Raw genomic sequence first — 24,976 nt, forward strand, 5'->3', positions numbered from 1 at the left:
CTTGGATTGCATAACGCTATTACAGTCAAGGAGCCGCATTGTGCGCCAGACCAACCCGCCAATCTCTGCATTGGTCCTTGAGAGTAATTATTAACTGAAATCCGAACTAAAGATCATCAGTCCTGAATTCTACATTCCAACACCTCGGACCTTTATCAACAGCGGTCTAATTTTCCTTTATTCAGGGCCTGTAGGCGACAAAGACCAAGAAGAAGAGGCATACTGCAGAGGTAAGGGCGACGTCTTCCACCATAGGGACACTATAGAGACTTTACAGTATTTGGTTGGATATATATACACTCACCGGCCACTTTATTAGGTACACCTGTTCAATTGCTGGTAACACAAATTGCTAATCAGCCAATCACATGGCAGCAACTCAATGAGTTTAGGCATCTAGATGGGGTGAAGACGACTTGCTGAAGTTCAAACCGAGCATCTGAATGGGGAAGAAAGGGGATTTAAGTGACTTTGAACGTGGCATGGTTGTTGGTACCAGACAGGATGGTCTGAGTATTTCAAAAACTGCTGATCTACTGGGATTTTCACACACAACCATCTCTCGGGTTTACAGAGAATGGTGGGAAAAAGAGAAAATATCCAGTGAGCGGCAGTTGTGTGAAGGAAAATGCCTTGTTGATGTCAGAGGAGAATGGGCAGACTGGTTCCAGATGATAGAAAGGGAACAGTAACTAAACCACTCGTTACAACCAAGGTATGCAGAGTACCATCTCTGAATGCACAACACATCGAACTTTGAAGCAGATGGGCTACAGCAGCAGAAGAACACACCGGGGGCCACTCCTGTCAGCTAAGAACAGGAAACTGAGGCTACAATTCGCACAGAATCGTCAAAATAAGACAATAGAAGATTGGAAAAACGTTGCCTGGTCGGATGAGACTCGATTTCAGCTGCGACATTCAGATGGTAGGATCAGAATTTGGTGTAAACAACATGAAAGCATGGATCCATCCTGCCTTGTATCAATGGTTCAGGCTGGTGGTGTAATGGTGTGGAGGATATTTTCTTGGCACACTTTGGGCCCCTTAGTACCAATTGAGCATCGTTTATACTCCAGGCTCTACCTCTATTCTTTTCTTTTATTTTCTATTCTATTCTTTTCCTTTCTATTCTATCTCAAATGTATTCTATTCAAATTTCGGAAAAGGGTTATATTATTCTATTCTATTCTTTTCTATTCTGTTTTTTTATTTTCTATTCTATTCTTTTCTATTCAATTCAAATTTTATTTTCTTCTATTCAAAATTCGAATTTCAGACGATGGTTATATTCTATTCTATTCTGTTCCATTTTGATTCTATTCCTTTTTTTTCTATTCTATTTTATTCTGTTTATTTATTTTCTGTTCTATTTTGTTCTATTTTCCCCTATTCTTTTATTTTTCTATTCTATCCCTTTTTTCCTATTCTATTTATTTCCTATTCTTTTATTTTGTATTCTGTTCTGTTTTACCCTATTATATCCCTTTTTTCTATTATTTTCTATTCTATTCTATTTTTTTCTATTCTTTTCCTCTATTTTAAATTCTATTTGATTGTCTTTGGAAATTGGAATTTGATTTGAAAATGATTTAAATTTGATTAAAAAAAACTATTTGAATTTGATTTGTTATTTCAGATTAATTAAAATCCATTACTATTGTAATTCAGAAATTCAAGTACATCCGAATTTTCAAATACTGTACTGAAAAATGCATCTGAAAAACTGCAATGCAACAATGTATCATAGTGCAGTTAGCTTCCAGGTTTTTTAAAGTAACAAAAAAAAAGAATACATGAAGAAGCAAAAAACTGCAATGCATTGCAACAATGTATCCCAGCACACGGGAGCTCATTATTTACACCTTAACACCTTGGTGTAAATGGGACCCTCAGGAGGTCAGCCCCCCCTCCCCCCCAGTACACCTCCCTGTAGATTGCTAGGATACATCTCTCTGGTTTTGATACAATCTCTCTATGCCTCCCCCCGGGGACGAGCCGCGGGTGCCCCTATTAAAAAAATGCCAGCATGAAAAGATGGCCCAATTCTCAGGGTTGTCACACCGAGAGGACCAATCCTCTGATTTACACCGCTGATCATTGAGGGACCTTTAATGTCCTCCCTGTTATGACTTTAAAGGCTTCCTCTCTGTGGGTGCCATGACCCCGGCGCTGCGTCAGCCGAGGGGGGAGCCGAGAACCGACTTCCAATTTTATGTTATTAATAATTACCAAGAGGGAGACGTGAGATCCATCTGAGGACACGGATCACTATGACAACCCTCCCCTGACAGTATAAAACAAGCATGGTGAGGACGCCGCTCTTCTATCAGTACACAGAGGAAACCATACAAGGTAAGGCAAGACTCCGACCCAGCTATGATAGGCAATCATGGATAATGGGGGTCATCTCTGAGATGGGTCAGGGGCCACCAACCTGGTGACCATAGCAGAATGGTGGTTAACAAGGTGGCCTTACAGCACTGCCTTCAAGGGTTCAGTTATCAAAGTTCTCCCCCTTTTTATGCGAGTTTCCTCCCACACACTAAAATCTTACTGTTAAATAGGGATGAGCTTGGGTTTGGTAGGAACCTGGAAATTAGCGGTCATTGCTGAGCCAATGAGCTGCAGGTGGGGGATTCCCCATCCAATGAGAGATTTCCCATCCCACAGCTAAATGTATACTTAAGCCCCGTACACACGCAACGATTATCGGCCGACCGGTCGTCCGTCTTTTGTCCAGAGTGGTGTTTTGTTGGTTGGAATGTGCTCTAGACTGCACACAAATTTTCTCGCCCAACAAAATTCTACTTCAGAAGTGATGTCATGTGTTGGTTTGCTTTCTTTGTGTTCTTTCTTCTCTGAGCATGCCCAGTCTTGCTCATCAGATTTTTCCCTGTCGAAATCTGTACTGACTGCACGAAAATCGGCCGTTATGTTGACGGCAGACAAAAATTTATAGTCTGCACACCAGATTTTTTTCGTCCAAAAAGTCGGAGTCGGTTGTCGGAAGCATCATACTAACAAGCCGAAAATCAGCAGATCGGTCGTTGGATGAAAATTTCCTACCAATTTTACGGGGCTTAAGGGATGGGTATGCTTTTGTTATCATTGACCCAATTTTGCCATGTGCCCATGTAAGGTCAAAGATGTTACAAGGATCCAGAGGCATAACTAGAACCTTCAGGGCCCCCGGTGCAAGAAACCATGAAGGGCCCCCCCCCGGACCCCTGGCCGGGGCCCTTCCCTTCAAGCCTGGGGCTCTTCCCACTGATCCTGGGGCCCTTTACTCTCGTTGTGGGGCCCTTTATTACGGTCCCACAGCGGGACCCTTTCACAAGTTCTGCAGTGGGCCCCCTTCCTGCCATCTTGGGGCCTCCCCACGGTGGTGGAATGCCAGGGCACGGTTGCAAGTGTGACCTTTGCGATCCTGGAAGTTCACCCACTGGTGTCAGTAGTTTTTATTTTTTGGTATTTTAATTGTATTATTTTTTATCATTTTATTTTATTTTTTTTACAATGTCACTGACTATGACTCTGTCCATTCAGATTACATATTTACCGACCCCTTCCTGGTTCTCTATTGTGACACATGCCCTGCAGCAGCCGGCAGGAGAGGGGAGGGAACACAGTGGGGGAGGGGTGGGGGAAACCAGGGGAGCACACAGGGGCCCAGAGACGGCAGAACACAAATGAACTGGATAGGAGGAGTGGCGGGGGCAGCATACAGAGGAACCAATCACCTCCATTTTACTGCGGCTACAGGAGGAAAAAGGAGGACAGTGACTTCTCTACATGCTTCCCCCGCCGCCCCTCCTATCCAGGTTTACAGGGGAGCCACACAGGCCCCCTGGAGCATGGGGGCCGGTTGCAACTGCAACCCCTGTAACCCCTGTAGTTACGCCCCTGCAAGGATCCCTACACTATTGTGTACATCAATGGCAGGGTGGGCAATCTCACACCTGCAGGTTATTGGCCCAACAATGTTCATTTCCAGGCTTGAACGGGACTCAGGTTCCTAACGAATGTTAAAGTTTATATCCAGGCAAAATTTTATTTTTTTGGTTTGGAGTATTGATGGGTTAGACTTTCTATCAAGTTTTTATTACTATCTCTGGTCCCCGTTGGGGAGATTCACCCTTTTTATGTGTACTGGTCATTGTCACCTAGAAAGAAAATATAAGGGGAAATCCAAAATGTCCACAAAAAAGTGGCAAGAGCATGTCATTCACTGGGAACTCCTGTTCCAGGGTCCATGGAAATGTACCCAATGGTACACAGGCAACAAATAGTAACCTGGCATGCAATGTTAAAGACATGGATGAGTGAGTTTGGGGTGGAAGAACTTGACTGGCCTGCACAGAGTCTTGACCTCAACCCGATAGAACACCTTTGGGATGAATTCGTGCGGAGACTACGAGCCAGGCCTTCTCATCCAACATCAGTGCCTGACCTCACAAATGCGATTCTGGAAGAATGGTCAAACATTCCCATAGACACACTCCTAAACCTTGTGGACAGCCTTCCCAGAAGAGTTGAAGCTGTTAGAGCTGCAAAGGGAGGGCCAACTAAATATTGATATATAACTACAGAGAATAGCGCACAAATGCAAAATAAATAACTATCAAATATAACAAGGCAATCAAACTGAGTAAAAAAGGGGATTTAGTCCCACCATATGGCCATATAGTGCTCAAGCCCACCACTACGTCAAAGTACCCCATTATCAGTGGGTCCTACACTATCCATAAAACGAAGGATAAATCCCACCTCTCTATACCATTGGCGATACTTACTCCTTACTGGGAGAGATGTGCAACTGCACTATAAGGGACTCCTCCTATATCTGCTTACTGGTGGATACTGATAACGAAGTACAGGTGTGTGTGTGTGGGGGGGGGGGGGGTTTGTGCTCAACCCAATATTGAACCCTACGGACAAAGACTGGGATGCCATTAAAGTTAATGTGCGTGTAAAGGCAGGTGTCCCAATACTTTTGACAATGTAGTGTATATTAGCTTTGCTGTCATGCTGATCCAGCGGCTTCAACGCTTTGAGTCACTGTCCTGCGATCAGTGTAGTAATAAACATTTCAGAATTCTTTTGACTTTAGTTTGCTTCAGGCTTGTCCTGGGTCAGTAGCTGGGAACTGAGGCCAGGCACAGCCAGGCAACTTGCATTTTCAGAGGGAAGATGACACCTATGGTATTTCTCTTATGACAGGTGTACTTTGGTTTCTCTCCTGCAGTGGAAGGCTCCTATGGCCGGCTGTCATTACACAGAAGCCAACCGCCGCCAGAAATCCTTCCATAGAGGAGACTCCAGCCTGCTCTGCCGCAGTGTTTGTGGGAGCCTGCAGCAGACGGAGGAAGAGGAGGAGGAAGAGGAGGAGGAAGAGGTGGCGTCCAGCCCAGATACAGATTACGCCCAGCAGCTGTGCAGGTCAGTGACTTTTGCCGAGCATATTTTGATGCCAGAAGTTTGTCTACAGCCACCTGTATAAATCAATGACAGACTGTACGCTGGTAACCGCACATCAGGCTGGGTTCACACTTGTGCGATGCTGAGCAGATCACATGCGAAGACTGTGCGATGGGATTTCAGCCATACAAACTGTCAATGGCATGCGCACCAAAATGGTGCAGGACCCTTTTTTTGGTCCACACTGGAATCGGGTCGCATTGGTTTTCACTCTTATGCGATCCAATTTCTGCATTATTTGATAGTTTGCGATCTGTGAACCGATCTGGGGGTGTCAATAACATTACATTGACACCCACAGCGGTTCACAGATCTTAGTGTGAACCACTGTGCGATGTAGGTGCGATGCGGGAACCTGCACTGAACCGCAGGGTTTCCCGAATTGCACCAGTGTGAACCGGGTTTCAAGTGATTACTTTTCTCCTCTCCCTTTGTCCATTCAGATACATGCCCTATATCAGTGGTGGCTGGTGCTCGGTAATTCTGGGGGGTGGCAAACCAATGCGCACCCCCCCCCCCGGTCGGTCAGTCAGTCAGTTGGCAGGCGACACGTTCCTCCCCCCTGCCAACGGCCTTCCTCCTTTCCTCCTCCTTCCTCCTGTCTGAGTCGGGGAGTGCTGGGGGGCTGAACCGCTGTCCTCCTCCAGCTGTGTCTCTTCTGCCTCTCACAACCCTCTTCCTGATTGGCTGGGAGGAGAGCCAGTGTGACAATAGCGAATATTAATTTGCCATTGTCACACAACTGGGTTGGCTCGGGGCGCAGTGCTCTGCACCCCGAGCCCACCCTTTTTTGAAGCCTATTAGAACCTCTGGCTCTAATCAGGTGCTTAAAAAAAAACAAAAAAATCTCCTATTGGAATCCATGCATCCGGCACCCTACAGAGAAACTCCAGATATGTTGACCAGGCGAAGGCAGGAAAGGCAGCTTACATTGCCAGAAGGGGCTGGCTGTAGGCAAGACTGGCAAGCAGATAATGATAACCAGGTGAGCAACAGAGGAAACAATGAGTGTTGACAAATAACCGACAGCTGAGCAGCCTGAGCACAGAGAAAAGAGCTGCTGTGAGCCCAACCCTGACATGGGCATACTTTACTTTCGTAATATATGTACAAGTGAACTATAACCATATAACCAAAATGCCTAAGTAACAGGAAGCCTAACAAACTATCTATAAACAATATACATGATGAGGAACAAAGGTATCAGGGAACACCAGGAATGCTAGAAAGGGGATTATCAGGACTGAGATCTGGGACAAGTGGAGCAGAGATAAGGAGCAGCAGGATGCAGGGTACAGGATGCAAGACTAAAGCAAGATCAAGATCAGGAGCAGGATAAATGGCAACAGTATCATACATAGCACAGCAAGCAAATCAAAACTCCTATGCAGAGTGATCTAGCAGAGGAGAGACTTCAGTACCCTTCCAGCAGCCAGCATTAGGTGGAGACTGATTACTAGAACCTGTTGGCTGCTGGGAGACACTGGAACTACAACTTTCCGCCCAGGGAGACACAATGCCACCAGCAGGTGATTCATACACTAGGTAAACGTACACTAGTCTCCCTGCCCTCCACCCAATGGCACCCGCCATGCTGGTTCTGGGTCACACACATTTTTTTTTATAAATCTGCTTTATTAAGGGGTCGCCTACATTTTTAGTAAATTGAAGAAGGGTTTGAACTTTGGACAATGTATTTATTGTCTTCCTGTCCTAATAACAACCGCACCCCCCATTTTTTGTATGGGAGTCACAGGGACAGGAAATCAGAGAAAGTCCCTGTAACGCTCCTGCGTTTTTATAGTAAGCTGGATTTGCAGCTGCAGAATCTCCACTCAGTAGTCATGTAGAGATGTGTTGAAATACCAGATCCAACTCTCCAGACTCATCACTGTGGGCCTGTCTGCTTCAGCATACAGATATACACACACTCAATAAGATGTTCCTGGAGTGATGGGATGTATATGACAGTATGGAGGTGATGTGCTGAAGGGACAGGTGTGAGCAGTGACAGCAATGATAAGCACTTGATAGTAATGTTCAGGAGAGTAGTAGATGGTAATAGGTAGAATGCAGATAGGTTAGTAATCATGTATGGTAACAGGTGGTGAGGACAGTAGATGACATATACAGGATAGACTAACCCAGTGCAAGGATAGATGGTAGTAGACTCAAGAGCTAGCAATCTATGTAACAGTGCAGATGATAGAATTAGTATGCATAGATAGTAACAGTCCTTAATGTGCAGAAGATAGATAGTGTAAGTTAGTTATGGAGGAATCCCCTGTGGGGTACTTATCAATAGTAAGGTTAGTAAGTAGAGGGGTCCGGTAGTGAGGGAGTGATCCGGTAGCGAGATACGGGATCAGTAGCGAGGTTCCGGTCTGTTCCAGGTAAAGAGAATAGCTGGAGGCTCCGGCAGCATAAGACAAGGCTTGTGAGCATGCGGTAACATTGAACGAACAATGTGAGAGAGAAAGCCGGCGATTGAAATAGCCGCTCAGAGCGGCGCTCAGCGATGATGTCATCCAGCTTAAAGGTATATGCGTTCCACCTAACTAAAAAGGTGGGACGCAATATGAAAAGGAAAATGGGCAATAAGGGTACCAAAGGTACCAGAATCTTACAGTACCCCCCCCCCCCCTTAAGGCCGGCTCCGGAAGGCCTATAGCACTGGTTTATCCGGGTATTTAGAGTGAAATCTTCGTATAAGCCTAGGTGCGTGAACATCAGAAGTATCCAACCAGGTGTCGTCTTGGGGTCCATAGTTCTTCCATCTTATGAGATATTGGAGTCTTCCTCTGTGGATACGAGAATCCAAAATCTCCTTAATCTCATATTCTTCTCCGCCTTCAACTTGTACTGGAGGTGGAGGCAAGATGGTAGGCCTTATACCTTGGTTAGGAACATGTGGTTTCAGTAGCGACACATGAAAGATGGGATGTATTCTGAGATCTGCCGGTAAGGTGAGTTGCACTGCAGCTTTTCCAATGAGTTTCTTAATTGGGAAGGGTCCCAGAAATAAAGGTCCAAGCTTTTTGCTAGGGATCTTTAACCTTAAATTTTTTGTCGATAGCCAAACGAGGTCCCCAATAGCATATTGCGGAGAAGGTCTTCTACGAAGGTCGTAGTACCTTTTTTGTTGACTATGAGCGTGTGAGATGGTGGTATTAAATAAACCCAGAGAGTCTTTTATTTGGGTAAGATAATCCGAGGCTACTGGGTTACTTGATGGTAGGATGCGTGGTGGGAGAAGTGTAGGATGAAACCCATAGTTCAAGTAGAACGGACTTTGCTTAGTAGTACTGTGGGTTGCGTTGTTATAAGCAAATTCCGCCAGAGGGAGGAGGTGAATCCAATCCTATACTGTGCAAAATCTCTTCCTTCAGGGAGCGAACAACACCAATAATACGTTCATAGGGTATTATAGGAATAGAAGGGATTTCGGCGCAGTTATCTTCGGTTAATCGTGATAGCGCATCCGCTTTTTTATTTTTGTCTGCAGGCGTGTAGGTCACTAGGAAGTTGAATCTTAGGAAGAATAATGACCATCGTACCTGCCGGTGGGAAAGAGTTTTGTTAGTCTGAAGGTATTGAAGGTTTTTATGATCTGTATATATGAGTATTGGTAATCGGGTACCTTCAAGTAGATGTCGCCAATTCTCCAGTGCCAGTTTTATGGCAAGCAACTCCTTTTCACCCACTGGGTAATTCACCTCTGGGCTGCTTAGTGATTTAGAGAAGAAAGCAACTGGGTGGAGTGGTGAAGTATTTGTTGGTCGTTGGGAGAGAACTGCTCCTACTGCCATGTTTGACGCATCTACCTCCAGAATATATTGGAGGGATGGGTCTGGATGGCGTAGTATGGGAGCAGAAGTAAAGCTTGATTTTAACAAGCGGAAAGCTCCATTTGCTTCTTCTGACCATTTGAATGGTTTCTTTATACTTGTAAGTTGTGTGAGAGGTCTCACAATAGCAGAGAAGTTCTTGATGAACTTCCTATAGAAGTTTGAAAATCCAAGGAATCGCTGTAATGCCTTACGAGTTGTTGGTATAGGCCAATCCAGAATACAGGATATCTTGCTCATATCCATCTTGATTCCGGTTTTGGATATGATGTATCCTAGGAATAATATTTCTTCTTTATGAAATAGGCATTTTTTTAATTTCACGTATAGATTGTGTGCGAGTAATCTGGATAACACAAGTCTTACATGTTTTATATGTTCAGACAAAGATTGAGAATAGATAAGTATATCGTCCAGATATACCACAACACAGACATCAAGTAAGTCTCTAAAGATGTCGTTTATGAACCGTTGAAAAGCTGAGGGAGCATTACACAACCCGAATGGCATCACAAGATATTCGAATAATCCGTATCTGGTTCTGAATGCTGTCTTCCACTCATCTCCGTCACGGATTCGGATTAGGTTGTATGCCCCTTTTAGGTCCAATTTAGAGAAGTAGGTAGCCCCACGCACTTGTTCAATGAGTTCAGGGATGAGCGGTAAAGGATAGCGATCCTTTATCGTAATGGTATTTAATTGCCTGTAATCGATAATAGGCCTAAGACTTGAATCCTTATTGCGGACAAAGAAAAGTCCTGCAGCTGTGGAAGAAGTAGAGGGTCTGATGAACCCTTTTGTCAAATTCTCATCCAAGTATTCCTTGAGATGAGAGAGTTCATCCTGTGAAAGAGGATAAACATGACCGAAAGGCAATTTGCTGTTAGGGAGTAGATCGATAGTGCAATCATAATCCCTATGGGGAGGCAACACTTGAGCATTTTTCTCAAGGAAGACTTCGGACAGATCCTGATAGCATAGTGGTGTAATCTCATCTGACACCACAGACAGGATCTTTCCATAAGATGGGAGGTTACACGTAATCTCGCAATAGTGAGAAGGGAAAGTTAGAGTCCGTGTTTTCCAATCTATGGTTGGTTGATGTGTGTGTAACCAGGGAAGTCCCAAAATAATGGGACAATGGGGTGAAGATAGTACATCAAAAGTGGTGGTCTCCATATGAGACTCGTTAGCAGTGACAAGGAGTGCTTGTGTCTGATTGGTGATTGGACCAGAAGATAACGGAATACCGTTAATGAAACTAACAGAGACAGGTTTAGGTTTTGAAATAATAGGTATTTTACTTAAAGTAACAAAACGTGTATCGATATATGTCCCACAAGATCCTGTGTCGATCATAGCCTTGGTGGTAATCCTAGTCTGGTCCCACTGTAATGTTAAATGAACAAAGAGATAGGGATTAGAAAAGGAAGTCGTTAATCCCCCTAGCAAGACATGTGAACACTCACCCTGTTTTTTGCGGACAAGGGGACAGACGCTTATCAAATGATCCGGGGATGCGCAGTACATGCAGAGGTTTCTGGATCTTCTCCTGGCTCGTTCAGTAGTTGATAAAGGTGGGCGTATGGTTCCTACCTCCATAGGAGTAGGGTCAACGGCCGAAATCCGAGAAGGACTAGATAATGGCATTCCCATTTTCTCAGCCTTTCTTTCTCGCAGTCGCCTGTCAATGTTGATACTGAGTTGTATTAAGGCATCCAAAGTGCCAGGTAAATCCGCTCGGGCGAGCTCGTCTTTAACGGCTTCTGACAACCCGAGTCTGAACTGAGTTCGCAGAGATGTATCATTCCACCCTGAATCAAGGGTCCATCTTTTGAACTCTGCTACAAAGTCTTCAACAGGTCTCCTTCCTTGTTTTAAAGCCCTCAATTGGATATCAGCAGTACTCTGCCTATTGGGGTCTTCATATAAGCTAGCGAGTTCCGCTAGGAATAAAGGATAGGAGTTGAGAAGATGATCATCTTTCTCAAAGAGAGAGTCTGCCCAGGCCCGTGGATCACCCGTTAAGTATGAAATAACGGTACAAACTTTAATTTGATCAGTAGGGTAAGTACGAGGTTTTAGCAAAAAAAGCAATTGACATGCGTTTTTGAATTCACAAAATTTTTTCCGATCACCTGTAAACACTAGAGGAGGGTTTATTTTAGGTTCAGGGGGCTGAGCAGCAGTAAGCTGTGAAAGACGGGTTACCTGCGGTCTCAGAGTCTGATTTTCATCTTTTACTTCAGTAAGAGCAAGTATTAATGCATTTACTTGTTGTGTTAATTGTGTCACTTGAGTGGGTAATTCTGCTGAATCCATTTTTTAGGTTCGTTCAATCTGTAACGCTCCTGCGTTTTTATAGTAAGCTGGATTTGCAGCTGCAGAATCTCCACTCAGTAGTCATGTAGAGATGTGTTGAAATACCAGATCCAACTCTCCAGACTCATCACTGTGGGCCTGTCTGCTTCAGCATACAGATATACACACACTCAATAAGATGTTCCTGGAGTGATGGGATGTATATGACAGTATGGAGGTGATGTGCTGAAGGGACAGGGGTGAGCAGTGACAACAATGATAAGCACTTGATAGTAATGTTCAGGAGAGTAGTAGATGGTAATAGGTAGAATGCAGATAGGTTAGTAATCATGTATGGTAACAGGTGGTGAGGACAGTAGATGACATATACAGGATAGACTAACCCAGTGCAAGGATAGATGGTAGTAGACTCAAGAGCTAGCAATCTATGTAACAGTGCAGATGATAGAATTAGTATGCATAGATAGTAACAGTCCTTAATGTGCAGAAGATAGATAGTGTAAGTTAGTTATGGAGGAATCCCCTGTGGGGTACTTATCACTAGTAAGGTTAGTAAGTAGAGGGGTCCGGTAGTGAGGGAGTGATCCGGTAGCGAGATACGGGATCAGTAGCGAGGTTCCGGTCTGTTCCAGGTAAAGAGAATAGCTGGAGGCTCCGGCAGCATAAGACAAGGCTTGTGAGCATGCGGTAACATTGAACGAACAATGTGAGAGAGAAAGCCGGCGATTGAAATAGCCGCTCAGAGCGGCGCTCAGCGATGATGTCATCCGGCTTAAAGGTATATGCGTTCCACCTAACTAAAAAGGTGGGACGCAATATGAAAAGGAAAATGGGCAATAAGGGTACCAAAGGTACCAGAATCTTACAGTCCCCTCCTTGGGGGGAACAAACAGAAATAAATCCAGACAGAACTTTTACATTTTCCCCTCTCTATCCAAAAAGAAATACAAATATTCTGGCTGATATCAGTTTTGTGTTTCAAATGCCGCCTTGTGCAATGACATACTGCCTTAGACCCAGTCAGTGTGGACAGTGCAGTCATCTGCTGTCTTGGTGGATCTAACTTGAATAGAACATACTGTAATTATCTGGATTTGTACATTATTCCTCCTATTGGGACTGATGTGGATCAAAGTGTGCCCTATTATACAGAGCAACCGGAAAGTATTCACAGCACTTCACTTTGTCCACATTTTGTTATGTTTAGAGCCTTATTCCAAAATGGATTAAATTCATTATTTTCCTCAAAATTCTACAAACGATACCCCATTATGACAACGTGAAAGAGGGTTGCTTGAAATCTTTGCTAATTTATTAAAAATAAAAAAAAAATACAAAAAAGTATTTCCAGCCTTTGCCATGACACTCTAACAACAATAACAAGAGGAGGGAGCACCGACCTAGTGCAATTCCATTAAAACATTAAAACAGTCAGGGGCAGACTGGCAACTTTCAGCCCAGGGGACAAGTACACACCAAAGGGTAATGGGGCAGCTACTCGGCCCTCCTCTCACTCTCCCTCTTCCATCATCCTACTGACTCCTATTCCAAGCTGAAGCCCTGATCCAGATACTCTCTGCTTACTGGCTGAATCCGGGTTCCTGACCTGGACAGCAGGGGTAGGTTGGGGGAGCTGGGACAGCTCGGTCGGGGGGCTGGCCGGGGGGGGGGGCTCCAGGGGGGCATGGAACCGGCCTCTGCTCAGACACAGTTTACACCATCTATGCTGGGGGGGAGGGGGCTGCTCTCTGTCCTTCTCTTCATCCCGCACTCAGTAGGTCAGGGGTGAGGACTTTTTACTTCTCTTCACCAGGAATCCTTTAGGCATGTCTGTGGCAGAATCAATGCAGCCTTTTATGGGGCATCAGAGCGGCCCAGGGGGCAATTGCCTCCCTGCCCCCTGGCCCAGTCCTCCCCTGGATATAGATTCAGGGGGCTTCATTGTGTGGCTGTTTCTATTTTAATTGATTGTATTATTGGTCTAGTAGAGTTATTACAAGCAATAGTTTTGTATAAATAAATAACAGAATATACAGCATCTTTATATGGTTGTAATGAAGTAAACATTTTTTTTTTCAACACTAATTGCACGACAAATATTTTACTTCTGGGTTTGCAATTAGTTTTTTAGTGGTGGGGGGTCAGCATGGTGAGGGAGGGGGAATTACTGGAGGACTGGAGGGTAGTATTAATATTAAAGAGCCATTCATACTTAACTGCAAATCGCTTGTTATCTTTATTTGTCTATTTATTTTTTCTTTTTTTCTTTAAAGCATCCTGGGGTATGAAACTGCAGAATATTTCCTGAATCCCCCGCCGATGGATTTCCAAGTCAGCCCCTCTTTACAGAAAATCTTAGATGAAATGGAAGGTAATTGTAAACCGTCCTATTTATGGGATTTATGTTACTGGAGTAAATGACCCCCCAGGCCGAGCCTGCAATTACAAGGCGTTACGTTTAAAGTAAAATCAGTGTTTGTGTCGGCTAATTATGAAGTCCCAGTGGTGCAGCCATGGGAATTTGGCTGGCGATAAACTCTCATCATATTATCCAGCCTTGTGATACACCGTGTGCAGGGCTTTTTTTCTCAGAGAAAAGGTGCAGGAACCCCCCCCCCCCCTTCCGAGTCAACCCTTGTCTCGGTACCCACCTCTGTTCCTTGGTTCCACCCCTACCCCACCTCCCAGCCCCGCCCCTTTTAGAGAATACAGAACCAAGTATCGTTTGTGGTGCTAAGTCATTTGTATGGAATTTGTTAATTATAACAAGAAAGACAGTAAAATAGATTCCCTGTAGCCAGCAACAATGGATCACAATAGACCCCTCCCTCAACAATAGATCCCTCCAAGCAATGATCAACCCCTCATCAAACATAAGACCCACCCCCAGAAGCAATTGATCCTCCACCAGCAACAATAGACACCCCTGCAAAAAAATAGATCACTCCACCAAGAGTTGATTCCCCAGCCGCCAGCATCAATAGAACCCAGTGGCGTAGCGTGGGGGGTGCAGGGGGGGCCGGCCGCACCGGGCGCAACATCTTGGGGGGCGCATCCGCAGTGTCACTTTGTCTGTCTGACTCTGACATACACAGTTCACACACTGTCTGCGGCTGCCTCCATCTATGGCTGAAAATGGCGGGTCGGGGCAGGGCTGGACTGTGCCTCACCTGTCCATTGGTGTAGGGTGGGGTGGCGTTGCAAGCCAAGCTTCGCCTATGCCGCCTCACGCTGGTCATTCTGCATTGAAAGGGGGCACGCTGGTCACTCTGCATTGAAAGGGGGCACGCTGGTCTCTCTGCATTGAAAGGGGGCACGCTGGTCATTCTGCATTGAAAGGGGGCACGCTGGTCTCTCTGCATTGAAAGGGGGCACGCTGGTCACTGTGCATTGAAAGGGGGCACGATGATCTCTCTGCATTGAAGGGGGGCACGCTGGTCACTGTGCATTGAAAGGGGGCACGCTGGTTTCTCTGCATTGAAAGGTGGCACGCTGGTTTCTCTGCATTGAAAGGGGGCACGCTGGTCACTCTGCATTGAAAGGGGGCACGCTGGTCACTCTGCATTGAAAGGGGGCACACTATACCTTGATTACTGAAGGCCCCTTTCACACTTTTGTGACCTCAAAGTCGGTTTAGGGGGCGCAAATTACTTGCCTTGCCCCAGGTGCTGACAACCCACGCTACGCCACTGATAGAACCTCCAGCAGACCCCCAGCATCCCTTGCCATTACATACATTCAGCTCTAGAGGTGCTGGAACTGCGTTCCCCAGCGTTCCCGCTGAAAAAAAGCCCTGACCGTGTGCAAATTAGAGCTGTACCACGAATCGTTAAAAAATTACGATCTCGATTCAGCCCCCCCCCCCTCACATTCCTAAATCAGCATGATTCAGTGCAGAGCAGTTTGGTGCTCTCACAGCTGACAGCTGTCAAAAAAAAAAAAAAGGGGGAAGCCGGAAAAGTTTATTCCAACATTGCGGTGCGTGCGTGCCCATTTGCCACAGGGGAAGCTGATCTGGGGGTGCGGCGGCCGCGATTGCCGCCGGGCACCCACGATCGCTCCCCGTGGAGCAAGAACAGCGGTCTGCTGTTGCTGTCTCTGAGGAGAGGAGCGCCGCAACGTCGCGATCCATCGCCGCGGACCGCGCTGCAGGTGGCCGCGGTTCTCTAACTGATATCTCCGGTATTCTACCGCTTTTTGCACCATTGCAAGCCTACTAATTGTAAGTGTGATACTTTCTTTTTAATAAATTGGTAGATTTTACACTATTAGCGGTTTCTTTTCATTCCATACTGGGGAGATCTTACACACCAACCAGAGCAACCAGACCCAAGGATCCCAGGAAACAGAAAGGGCATCCCACAGGGGCGTAACTACAGGGGTTGCAGGGGTTGCAATCGCAACCGGGCCCCATGCTCCAGGGGGCCTGTGCAGCTCCCCTGTACACCTGGATAGGAGGGGCGGCAGGGGCAGCATGTAGAGAAATCACTGTACTCCTTTTTCCTCCTGTAGCTGCAGGCCCCAAGATGGAAGGAAAGGGGCCCACTGCAGAATTTGTGAAAGGGTCCCGCTGCGGGACTGTAATAAAGGGCCCCGCAACGCGAGTAAAGGACGCCAGGATCAGTGGGAAGAGCCCCAGGCTTGAGGGGAAGGGCCCCCCGGCCAGGGGTCCGAGGGGCCCTTCGTGGTTTCTTGCACCGGGGCCCTGAAGGTTCTAGTTACGCCTCTGGCATCCCATATAGGCGGAATTCTTGCCCAGATATATGATCTTTCTGGTAAGAGGCTGACCTGCTCTCTCCTGATTGGAGAGCAGGGTTTGGGGCTTTCTGTCATTTTTTCCTGGGCTATACACTATCATTGGATCTGATAATACACACGCCCTTGTATTATCCCATCTGGTAAGGGGCTCATTCATTCACGGTGGAGGTCTTCGCTGCACCTATTCATTGTGTTGAGTTTTGCACCTTGGAGATACATCACATGCATGTTGGATTCATATGGACTTTCATTTTTTGCTTATGGACTTTTATTTTGGATTCACTATTGCAACATTTTGTATTATTGTTTATTTTTTGTTCACTCATTGTTGAGCACATGTCATTCACCTTTTTGGTTTTTGATTTAATTGAGGTGGAATAAGTTGTCCCCCAATTATATTTCACTTACTTATTATCAATTATTATTGATCCTATCACTATATTCTATTATATATTGGATACCATTACCAGATTAGCGCATCTGATACACACCTTTTGTTTAGCATTCAATTTTCTAAGGTTGCAGCTTTTCTATTTATTTTCCAGCGCACTTTTTTACACATCACATTAAGGGGGTAAAACCTTCCGGTCCAGAAGTGGCTAAATTTGCAGCTGCATTTATGGTTAAACTCTGTTTTTTTTCTCTGTAAAAAAGTACCTGCAGTTATTAATTAACCACTTAAGCCCCGGAAGATTTTACCCCCTTCCTGACCAGGGGGTATTTTGCGATTCGGCACTGCGTGAATTTAACGGACAATTGCGCGGTCGTATCTAAACAAATTTGGCGTCCTTTTTTTCCCACAAACAGAGCTTTCTTTTGGTGGTATTTGATCACCTGTGGGATTTTTTGATCATGCGCTATAAACAAAAAAAGAGCGTAAATTTTGCAAAAATAACAATATTTTTCACATTTTTTTATATGAAATTCCCCCCCAAAAAAATGTAAAAATCTAAATTTTTTAAAAATTTCGGCCAATTTGTTTTATGCTACATATGTTTGGTAAAAAAAAATTGCAAAAAGCGTATTTTGATTGGTTTGCGCAAAAGTTATCGCGTTTACTAACAAAGGGAAAGATTTTTGTCATTTTTGTTGTTTTTTTTATTAAACGCGTAATGGCGGCGATCTGCGATTTTTTTTGCGGTACTGCGACATTGCGGCGGACAGATCGGACCCTTGACTGACATTTTTGACACTTTTGGGGTTACCAGTGACATTACTACAGTAATCAGTGCTATACAAATGCACTGTTACTGTAAAAATACACTGGCAGTGAAGGGGTTAACTTTTTTTGAGAGGGAGGGGCTATGTGTGTCCCTAGGGGCGTGATTCTAACTGTGATTGGCTGTGGCTTGAGATGTATGAACAGTGATCAACGGTTCTACATAGTAGAACCGTATGATCATCATTCATACACCGGGAAGAATGACAGGCGGCTTGTTTACACTAGCCACCTGACTTTCTCCCTCTCCCCGACGATCGCAGAGTGACCGGCGGACATCGGGTCCGCTGGTCACACGCGCGGGGGGGTCCGTGATCACGCGGGAGTGGGAGTGCGCCTCCGGCGGCGCGCGCTCGCTCCCTAGGCCCTCACAGGCTAGCGACGTAGACCTACGTCACTTTGCCTGTGAGGGGCTGACTGACGACGTAGATAGTCGTGCGGCGGTCGGCAAGTGGTTAAGCAGTAAAGCTCCTGACTTTCTGGGATGGGAAGGAGGGGACACCTATTAGCAAACGTATGTAGCCGTAGGACACACCCCCTGCCACACCCCCTTAAAGGAGAATTATACACAAAAAAAATGATTAGTTAAACCCACAAGGGTTTTTTTTTACCACTATTATCCCTTTATAATGGCTTTTGAAATTTACAAATGCAGCAATTTAGAAATTGGATGAAAGGTTTAGCACTGGGAAACACTTTTTGAAAGATAAAAAAGTGCATTTTATATAAAACGATATAGATCAGACCAAAATGAGGGACCAATGAGGAGGAAAGAGGGACACTGTTCTGAAGGGCTATATAAAGAATTCATTTTTTATTATTATTATATAAAAACATTATTATAAACAAACAGTTATAATGCAGCCTATCAATTCTTAGATGTGACGGGTGCATTGGGTTCCTTATTTAGGCTTTCTTTCTTCAATTTTCATCTGGCGATCCTGCCAGGAAGTCTGCTGATTTTCAAAATAACAAGCACTCCTGCAAATGCATCGTTTATGGATGGGACAAACCATATACCACTGACAGGGGTGCTTACAATGAGCGGTTTTTATTTATTTTTTTATGTAAAACCTTTTTTTTTTTTTTTTTTATTGCTGTAACTGATTATAAAATGTGAGCTGGAGTTTGGCTTCAATTTGTTAGTGTATTTAAATCTGCTAGTCCCTCCTCCAGACTGAAAATTCTACTGTGCCTCCTGGGCTCTTTCATTCTGAGTGGGGGCGCTCTAATACAGGAGGTGTGTTACAGGCCAGATCACCAGGTGAAAACAGGGAGGAAAAAAGGCTAACAAAAGAAAACTAATGCAGCCGCTGCATCTAATGATTGGTAAGCTGCAATATTTGACATTTCTGGTTTTTGGGTTTATTACAGCTTGAAGAAAAAAAGGGAATTCTGATGCTGGGTCCACTAAAAGTCACAAACATTTTTCTGGCACACACTAAAATGCAGATTATTCACTTAACAACTTCTGGACCACCCGCCGCAGTTTTACATCGCTACTTTGACGTTAAATACCAGTTTTATGGCAGCAGATAGCTGCCATAACCCCGGTATTTTGTTACTGGGCGGGCGGTCCACTTTCACATAAGGGTGCTCCCAGCAGCGGATTCACACTTTTATGGGCGGCAAGGCGGTGCTTCCCGGTCGGTTTCCCCGCTTACAGGAGCCGTCAGCAGCGGGGAAAATTATCCAATCCGTCCATGTCCCAGGCAGGAAGTCGAGTGAGGGCAAGCTGGCCTCCACTCAACTCTATGGCCTTGGAGGACCAGAGCGACATCATACATCATTTCCTCCCAATAGCCTTAAAAGACCAATTTTTTTTCTTGCTGAAAAAAAAGACATTTTTTTTGTTTTTGTTTTTAACCACTTAAAGAGGAAGTAAACCCTCCTCTACAACTTGTACCTATAGGTAAGCCTATGATAAGGCTTACCTATAGGTACTGTAAATATCTCCTAAACATGTACCGTTTAGGAGATATTTACCTTACATGTCGCCAGTGACGTCACTGGCGCATGCGCTCTGAAGGAACGGCGGATCGTGCCGTTCCTTCAGAGCCCCGTGCCGTGACTGTCGGCTCTAGCGCGCGTGCGCGGGAGTGACGTCACCGCGGCTCCGGCCAATCAGATGGCCGGATGCCGCGATCCCGGAAGACGGGCGACTAGACATGTCGCCCGTCATAGAGGTGAGTGAGCGGCACGGCGGGGGCTCGTTCTGAGGTAAGTATTGCATAATGAGCTAATATGCGATGCATACTAGCTCATTATGTCTTTCTTTTGCAGGGTGTAAAAAAAAAAAAAAAACTCAAACGAGTTTACAACCTCTTTAAGCCCCGGAGGATTTGGCTGCTAAAAGACCAGGGGGTCTGCGGCACTGCGTGACTTTAATGGACAATTGCGCGGTCCTGCGATGCTGTACCCAAACAAATTTGACGTCCCACCTGTGCGATTTTTTGATCATGCGCTATAAACAAAAAAAGAGCGACAATTTAGCAAAAATAACAATATTTTTCACATTTTTTTATATGAAATTCCCCCCAAAAAAATGTAAAAATCAAAATTTTTTAACGTTTTCGGCCAATTTGATTTATGCTACATATGTTTGGTAAAAAATATCGCAAAAAGCGTATTTTGATTGGTTTGCGCAAAAGTTATCGCGTTTACTAACAAAGGGAAAGATTTTTGTCATTTTTGGTTTTTTTTTTTTCAATGCATAATGGCGGCGATCTGAGATTTTTTTTGCGGTACTGCAACATTGCGGCGGACAGATCGGACCCTTGACTGACATTTTTGACACTTTTGGGGTTACCAGTGACATTTCTACAGTAATCAGTGCTATATATATTCACTGTTACTGTAAAATTACACTGGCAGTGAAGGGGTTATTTTTTTTTGAGAGGGAGGGGCTCTGTGTGTCCCTAGGGGCGTGATTCTAACTGTGATTGGCTGTGGCTTCAGATGTATGAACAGTGATCAACAGTTCTACATAGTAGAACCGTATGATCATCATTCATACACCGGGGAGAATGACAGGCGGCTTGTTTACATCAGCCGCCTGACTTTCTCCCTCTCCCCCGACGTTCGCGAGTGACCGGCGGACATCGGGTCCGCCGGTCACACGCGCGGGGGGGTCCGTGACCACTCGGGAGCGCGAGCGCGCCTCCGGGGGCGTGCGCTCGCTCCCTAGACCCTCACAGGCTAGCGATGTAGACCTACGTCACTCTGCCTGTGAGGGGCTGACCGCCGCCGTAAATAGTCGTGCGGCGGTCGGCAAGTGGTTAAGGGTAGGGTCTTTTTGTTCCCAGATCTCACAATAAAGAGGTCCTGTCATGCTTATTTCTATTACAAGTGATGTTTACATTCCTTGTAATAGGAATAAAAGTGATCACAAAAAAAGTGTTAAAGGACAGTGTAAAAATAAAAAATAACAGATAAAATAAATAGGAAAACAAAAAGAAATGTAAGTGCCCGTCCCTCCAAGCACACGCGCAGAAGTGAACGCATACGCAAGTCACGCCCACATATGTAAACGGTGTTCTAACCACACATGTAAGATATCACCGCAATCGTTAGAGGGAGAGCAATAAATCTAGCACTGGACCTCCTCTGTAACTCTACACTGGTAACCTGTAGACATTTTTAAAGTTTTGCCTATGGAGATTTTTAAGGACCAATGTTTGTGGCCATTCCACGAGCGTCCGCAATTTTGAAGCATGACATGTTGGGTATCTATTTACTTGGCGTAACATTATCTTTCACATTATAGAAAAAAATTGGGCTAACTTTACTGTTTTCTTATTTTGTAATTCAAAAAAGTGTATTTATTTCCCAAACAAAATGGGTTTGTAAGACCGCTATGCAAATACAGTGTGACATAAAGTATTGCAACAATCTCTATTTTATTCTCTAGAGTCTCTGCTAAGCAAAACTTATATAATGTTTGGGGGTTCTACGTAAATTTCTAGAAAAAAATTACTGATTAGAACTTGTAAAGTGTCAGAAATAGGCCTGGTCCTTAAATTTACAGAAGGCCCCCCAAAACATACCAACTTTTTAGTTCTGGTCTCCAGAACATAGTTAACCCTGTCCAAGGTCAACCTCAGGCACATCCAGTGACTGGGTGGTTCATCGCAGACCCCACCCACTTACTGGATCGCCCACCCCTACTCCACCTCTAATTATGCAGGGACTGCCCACCTGTTGCCCCCACGCACCATAATGAATGCCTTATTTAGTTACTGAACTTGCACATGGGGACACTATGATCCAAGGACACAGCCTGTGACACAGAATCATTGGCACTGAGGTCCAAGATGTGGGACAGTTGGCATCTCTGGTGTACCCCGTACCATTCGTCTTTTCTTCTTGTTCTACAGACCCCCTGGGAGCTGAGGAACTGTGGCGAATCCTGCAAGCAAAATCTAAACAGAAGCTTAGAGAAGAGTATGGTGAACCCATAAGACCAGAAATGGTGACTACTGACCTAAATTGGGGGAGGGTGTATAATCAGGGGACCTGTGCACCACAGCCATGTTCATTGTATTTTGTGTGAGGTAGGCCAACACATTGTGTACCAAATAGAAAGTATAGGAATGGAAAGTATAGGAAAGTATAGGAACAGAAAATATAGAAATGGAAAATATAGGAATGGAAAGTATAGGAACAGATGTATAGGAAAGTATAGGAATGGAAAGTATAGGAACAGATGTATAGGAAAGTATATGAATGGAAAGTATAGGAACAGAAAGTATAGGAATGGAAACTATAGGAAAGTATAGGAATGGAATGTATAGGAACAGAAAGTATAAGAACGGAAAGTATAGGAATGGAAACTATAGGAAAGTATAGGATTGGAAAGTATAGGAATGGAAAGTATAGGATTGGAAAGTATAGGATTGGAAAGTATAGGAACAGATGTATAGGAAAGTATAGGAGCAGGAAGTATAGGAATGGAAAGTATAAGATTGGAAAGTATAGGATTGGAAAGTATGGGAACAGATGTATAGGAAAGTATACGAACGGAAAGTATAGGAAAGTATAGGAACAGAAAGTATAGGAAAGTATAGGAACAGAAAGTATAGGAAAGTATAGGAATGGAAAGTATAGGAACAGAAAGTATAGGAGCAGAAAGTATAGGAATGGAAAGTATAGGAAAGTATAGGAACGGAAAGTAAAGGGTTGGAAAGTATAGGATTGGAAAGTATAGGAACAGATGTATAGGAAAGTATAAGAATGGAAAGTATAGGAACAGATGTATAGGAAAGTATAAGAATGGAAAGTATAGGAACAGATGTATAGGAAAGTATAGGAGCAGAAAGTATAGGAATGGAAAGTATAGGAAAGTATAGGAATGGAAAGTATAGGAATGGAAAGTATAGGAACAGATGTATAGGAAAGTATAGGAGCAGAAAGTATAGGAATGGAAAGTATAGGAAAGTATAGGAATGGAAAGTATAGGAATGGAAAGTATAGGAACAGATGTATAGGAAAGTATAGGAGCAGAAAGTATAGGAATGGAAAGTATAGGAAAGTATAGGAATGGAAAGTATAGGAATGGAAAGTATAGGAATAGAAAGTATAGGAACAGAAAGTATAGGAATGGAAAGTATAGGAATAGAAAGTATAGGAACAGAAAGTATAGGAAAGTATAGGAATGGAAAGTATAGGAATGGAAAGTATAGGAATAAAAAGTATAGGAACAGAAAGTATAGGAATGGAAAGTATAGGAAAGTATAGGAATGGAAACTATAGGAAAGTATAGGAATGGAAAGTATAGGAAAGTAAAGAAATGGAAAGTATAGGAATGGAAAGTTTAGGAAGGGAAAGTAAAGGAATGGAAAGTATAGAAACAGAAAGTATAGGAAAGCAAAGAAATGGAAAGTTAAGGAAGGGAAAGTTTAGGAAGGGAAAGTATAGGAAGGGAAAGTATAGCAATGGAAAGTATAGGAAGGGAAAGTATAGGAACGGAAAGTATAGGAACTGAGCTTGTCTCAGCTCTAGATGTCACCACATAGCAGTAAAAGTATCCAATAAGCCGCACATTGCTGCAAGTCAGCTGTAAAGGAGTATGTGACAGTCTCAGCCAGGGCTCAAACCAAGCCACGCCCCAACACATTTTAACCACGCCTGGGCAGAGCAAAACGCGTTGGTGGCGTGACCTGATTGGAGCCCTTGCTAGAACTGTCACATACCCCTTTACAGCGGACTTGCAGAGATGTGCGGCTTATTGGATATTTTTCCTGCTACACAGACCAACACATTGTTGCCTGTATCATAGGAAATTTGTTGGGTTTTTGGATAGAGAACAAAGGTTTTGGAACCTCTATATATGGCTGAATGGGGACGGCCTGATTGTGATGCACCTGTAGCCTTAGCTGAAGTGTGACTTGCCTTGTTCCATTGATTATATACTGTATATATATATATATATATATATATATATATATATATATTTTTTTTTTTTTTTTTTAATGTATTTTTCCTAGGTAAATATTCTGAAGAATTTTGCTCAGCGCCCAACGATGCAGAAAGTGGCCACCAAGCGCCATCATCTCACCTACATCAGACAGACTTTGCAGCACCAGCAAGACTTAACCAACATGCTTCTGTCTGAAAATCCACTTCCAGATGTAAATGGCTGCCGGGGGACAGAGGGGCCGCAAGGTTTCCTCTCTGAGAATACGTAGCACCTATGGCATACCGGTGCCGGGCACTCCCATACCTGGAGGAGATATAGGACCTGATTGATGCTTGACATTTTAGCCTCTGCTAGCTCGGAATCTAAAGGGATATTCCAGGCATATCCAATGTAACCACCTAAACTGTATAGAAACTGTTGTAATTAGCTGATGATATGTTGATCCCTGTTGTGCCATATAGCTCTCTAGGATAAGGAGCGTGATAATATTTTCTGCCAGCTATAGTTCGTTGGATGGTGTGCCACTGCCCCGCCTCCTGTCGGGTCTTTTTTATTGCAAGTTAATGTCAGAACACTGCTGATGCTCAGCCTAGAGCTTTTTATTCTATTTTGGATAGAGTAAGGGAGGGTTATAACCTCTGTGTTTTGCCATTTGTGTCCCCATTGGGGAGATTTCCCTTCTTGTCCCATAACCAACAAAGGAAGTGAGAAGAAATCCCACCAAAGCGAGGGAATCCTCAGTTGTCACCAGAACTAGTGACCCCCATTGGAAGATTTCCCTTCTATTCCTATTCTGGCGACAAACCTAAATCTGGGATTTTCTTTCAGTTTTTGGTGATATCAGTAAAACGTGACAAATAGAGAGGATGAATCTCCCTAAAAATAAATAAAAAAAATAAAAATAAAATAAAAAATAGAGAGGATGAATCT

General features: G+C 44.2%; 1 protein-coding gene across 2 annotated transcripts; it reads left to right on the plus strand.

Annotated features, from left to right (window-relative positions):
* The first annotated feature begins 152 nt into the window (after positions 1 to 152).
* LOC309561458 (uncharacterized protein) lies at positions 153 to 24,558 on the plus strand. 2 transcript variants are annotated; one of them, XM_082265395.1, is made up of 5 exons: positions 153 to 230; positions 5,249 to 5,442; positions 13,925 to 14,022; positions 22,005 to 22,099; positions 24,114 to 24,558. In XM_082265395.1, the coding sequence occupies exons 2-5, from the start codon at positions 5,261 to 5,263 to the stop codon at positions 24,312 to 24,314; spliced, it is 576 nt and encodes a 191-aa protein (XP_082121521.1). In that variant the 5' UTR covers positions 153 to 230; positions 5,249 to 5,260; the 3' UTR covers positions 24,315 to 24,558. The 2 variants fall into 2 exon arrangements, with proteins under 2 accessions (XP_082121521.1, XP_082121522.1); XM_082265396.1 differs by lacking the exon at positions 153 to 230 and adding an exon at positions 2,050 to 2,355.
* Positions 24,559 to 24,976: the final 418 nt, after the last annotated feature.

This window comes from Pelophylax lessonae (assembly GCF_965119305.1).
Source record: "Pelophylax lessonae genome assembly, chromosome: 8".
NCBI lineage: Eukaryota > Metazoa > Chordata > Amphibia > Anura > Ranidae > Pelophylax > Pelophylax lessonae.